Below are 3625 nucleotides of genomic sequence, written 5' to 3' on the forward strand. Positions count from 1 at the left end.
ACCCCCTCCTAGGGGTTGATAACTTGCTGGAGTGGCTCACAGAACTCAGGAGAATACTGATTTATGTTTGCCAGTTTATTATAAAGGGTATGATAAAGGATATGAATAAGCAGTCAGATGAAGGGATACATGAGGTCTGGAAAAGTCCCGAGAGCAGGAACTTCTGTCCTCGTGGAGTTGGGGTGTGTCACCCTCCTGGCATATAAGTGTGTTCACGAACCCAGATCTTCGAATCCCATACTTTGGCAATTTTATCGAGGCTTCATTCCATACATGGAGGCATGATCTATCATTAACTCAATCTTCAGTCCCTCTGGAGGATGGGGAGTGGGGTTGAAAATTTCAAATTTCTAATCATGGCTTGGTCTTTCTGGTGACCAGCTCCCATCCCAAAGCTATCCAAGAGCCCACCAAGAGTTGCCTCATTAGGATAAAAGACACTCCTATCACCCGGGAAACTCTAAGGGATTTAGGAGCTCTGTGTCAGGAACCGGGATCAAAGATCAAATATTGGGGGGAAAAAATGCTCAAAGTGCTCTTATCACTTAGGAAATCACAAGGGTTTTAGGACTCTCTGTCAGGAGCTGGGGGCAAAGATAGATACTGCCTATTAGTTTACACACTTGGTCGGGGACTGAGGGGAGAGGGAGCCTTGTCTTCTTGGCTACATCCGCCCAGAGTAGAGCTTCCCTCAAACTGAGCTGGGGAGAGGGGAGGAGGGAGGGAATAGGATGCGGTTCAAATCCCAGACTCTCGCTGGCCTTACTGAGTTTTAGTAGCTTTTCTTGAATAAATGTTTCTTCACTGACTGAATGCCCTTAGGACAATTTCCAGAAACTTTAAATGGTGTCGTTTTTAAAAAATAGTGTTTACCAGCTTTGCTTGTTTCCCTGGGAAGTGGGTCTGTGGAGCTCCTCGTGCTGCCATCCTGACGAGGCAACTCGGGGCAACTCGGTGAGGTGAGCGGAATTTCTTAGCAGGTGCTACAGTCTCCACAGAGATCCTCAGAGAAAGGCCCTCCAGCTTGGTTCTGCCCTCGGGCACGCCCCCTCCAACATCAGTAGGAAGGACTTGTTATCAGATATCACATGTCTTTATTTAGCACTTAAGTATGTGTGTCCCCATTTTGTTCCATAGTTTTTACCAAAAGCCCCTGTCCTTCCTCCTCTGCTCCAGCAGGGATAGAATCGCAGATGGCGCAGCCCTCGGTGGCTCTCAGCATTCCCCGTGTAATCTGCTAACAACCTACCTTTCAAAGCTTACTAGTACTTCTCACTTTTCACTGCCTTGTCCTTTCCTTTGGCAAGATTCCTTCCTTCATGAGGAAGGGGGTCCCAGGGCAAGTTAGAAAGGCCAGAAATCATCTTGGAGTCCAAGGGCAGCCCCCCCGAGGGGGGGGTGTCCACAGGGATATAAGTTCCAAGTACCCTGACACCAGATGGCCTCATGGCAGGCAAGTGGGGCCAGCGGCTGAAGGAAGCTGTGTGCTCTGCAGGGTTGTAGTGCGAGTGCCTGACAGCAAGCTTTGGAGAGCCCAGACCTCCAGGGCCAAGGCATTCATCTCAGGAAACAGACCACCAGCTGACGGACACAGCTACCAGCTACACAACTGGGTAAGGAGCCGAGCCTGCACCACCCAGGAGGCTCCCCTCTTCCAGACCCCTGGGTGATAACCGACCACTTGAGTGACCCCACTTTTCCCTTCCCACCCAAATTCCCGCTCTTATGTTTTGAACTTGCCAATAAAGAGTGAATCCGCGAAACCCTAGGCCCCACCCCCCACCCTCCCACTCCCCTACCCTCCTACCCCCCTCAGGCACCAAGGAGAAGCAAGTGGCTGAGTGTGGCTTCAGAGTTGGGCCTGCCTTGCTGCGCTGCTGTGGGGGAGCACATGGACGTGAGGAAAGATTTGGGCTGTGCTCATTCCCTCCTCCGACCCTTTCCAGAAATTCTATTTCTTCTTCAATTTCCCCTTCCCAGGAAAGCTTCCTAACTTCTATAGCTTTATCCCGCTACCTCCTCCTGCTCCCCCGGAACTTTGTCACGCCCTTCTCCAGACTTTGCCACTCCACCTTCCGCTACAGGTGGTTGGCTTCCTCTGTGTGCCTCACCCAACCCGTGAGCTCCTTGGCGGGTGGCCATGCCTCACATGCACCACAGCGGCCCCAGAGCCTGGGGCGGGTGGCCAGAGTCCACAAATGTCTGCTCCACGCCTGATCGCTGCTGCAGCTGCAGACAAGGGGCCTGTGTACAGTGGGCACCTGGTGTGGGCCGCTCCGTCAGCAGGTCCGGGGGAAACTGCAGAGAGAACGCCAGTGGCGGTCACTGCGCTACGGCCACACCCATCTGAGACAGACGGTAATCCAGTTACCAGGGAGAAGTTCCCAGGAATAAAGATTCGGAGGTCGGTTTCCGGTTCCTGACCTGGTGCCGTCTCCACGGGCTTGGTGGACAAACTTGACCTGCAGCGAGCCAGAGCCTCAGGCTGCGTGGCTGCCACCGGCCAGGGCTTCTGTTAGACCTGCAGAGACAAGGAAGCACTGCGAACTGCCTGCGGTTTGCTGCCAGGAGAGTTGATGGAATCGACAGCAGGGCACTCACCTAGATATCCTGCTGTGGACACCTGGGAACATTTATGAAATCTGGGGCTGTCACATTGTTTTCTGTGTATTTAAGGGAAAAAATGTAATTTAAAAAATGAATAGAGGTGACTGAGTGACTCAGTAGGTTAAGCGTCCGACTTCGGCTCAGGTCATGATCTCGCAGTTCGTGAGTTCGAGCCCCGCATCAGTCTCCGTGCTGACCGCTTGGAGCCTGGAGCCTACTTCAGATTCTGTGTCTCCCTCTCTCTCTACTCCTCCCCCACTCGTGCTCTGTCTCTCTCTGTCTCTCAAAAATAAATAAAAAACATTAAAAAATTTAAAAATGAATAGCAGACACAGAGTGAGTGCATTGAGCAAACAGAAGCCTGGGAGCCTCTCAGAAAACAACAGGATCTTTGTGTGGCTTATGGTGCGGTGTCCCAAGGTAAGACTGAAAGTCTGACATCCGGAAGGAGGCAGAGGCTTGACTTCAAGCCCCCAAAGTTAGGCTAGTACTTTAGGTGCTGCTCACCCTGCCTGGAGAAATGAGGTAAGAACCACCCCTGAGGGGGTGTCTGAGTGGCTCAGGTGGTTAAGCATCCGGCTCTTGATTTCTGCTCAGGTCATGATCTCATGATTTGTGAGACTGAGTCCGCAGTGGGGCTGACAGCGCAGAGCCTGCTTGGGCTTCTCTCTCTATGCCTCTCTGTCTCTCTGCCCCTCCCCTGATCACATGGGCAATCTCCTCCACCCCCCCGCCCCCGCTCTCTCAAAAAAAGGTAAATAAATAATAAACGTTAAAAAAAAAAAAAGCGACATTTTCCCTTTAATTTTAATGTAAGTTTAAACACAGGTATTTTCTAGAGTTTCATATAGATAAAATCATACACATATACTCATTTGTCTGTCTTTTTCCCATCAGCATAATTACTTTGAGATTCACTCATGTTAATGTGTCAATAGTCCACTCTTTTTATTGGTGAGTAGTGTTTCATTTTACGGGATGTGCCATTATTTGTTTATCCATTTGCAAATTGATGGAT

General features: G+C 50.6%; 1 protein-coding gene across 1 annotated transcript; it reads left to right on the forward strand.

Annotated features, from left to right (window-relative positions):
• The first annotated feature begins 742 nt into the window (after positions 1 to 742).
• Positions 743 to 2734, forward strand: LOC125148304 (uncharacterized). The gene is made up of 2 exons (XM_047826270.1): positions 743 to 1613; positions 2085 to 2734. The coding sequence occupies exons 1-2, from the start codon at positions 1320 to 1322 to the stop codon at positions 2421 to 2423; spliced, it is 633 nt and encodes a 210-aa protein (XP_047682226.1). The 5' UTR covers positions 743 to 1319; the 3' UTR covers positions 2424 to 2734.
• The last annotated feature ends 891 nt before the right edge of the window (positions 2735 to 3625 follow it).

The sequence above is a fragment of the Prionailurus viverrinus genome, chromosome D2, assembly GCF_022837055.1.
Source record: "Prionailurus viverrinus isolate Anna chromosome D2, UM_Priviv_1.0, whole genome shotgun sequence".
Classification (NCBI taxonomy): domain Eukaryota; kingdom Metazoa; phylum Chordata; class Mammalia; order Carnivora; family Felidae; genus Prionailurus; species Prionailurus viverrinus.

Bases quoted from the DNA above. Each gene is read 5' to 3' on its own strand.
- LOC125148304 (XM_047826270.1), top strand. From the start codon at position 1,320: ATGAGGAAGGGGGTCCCAGGGCAAGTTAGAAAGGCCAGAAATCATCTT. The intron at 1,614-2,084 runs GTAAGGAGCCGA...CTTCCGCTACAG, and splicing joins GCTACCAGCTACACAACTGG to GTGGTTGGCTTCCTCTGTGT.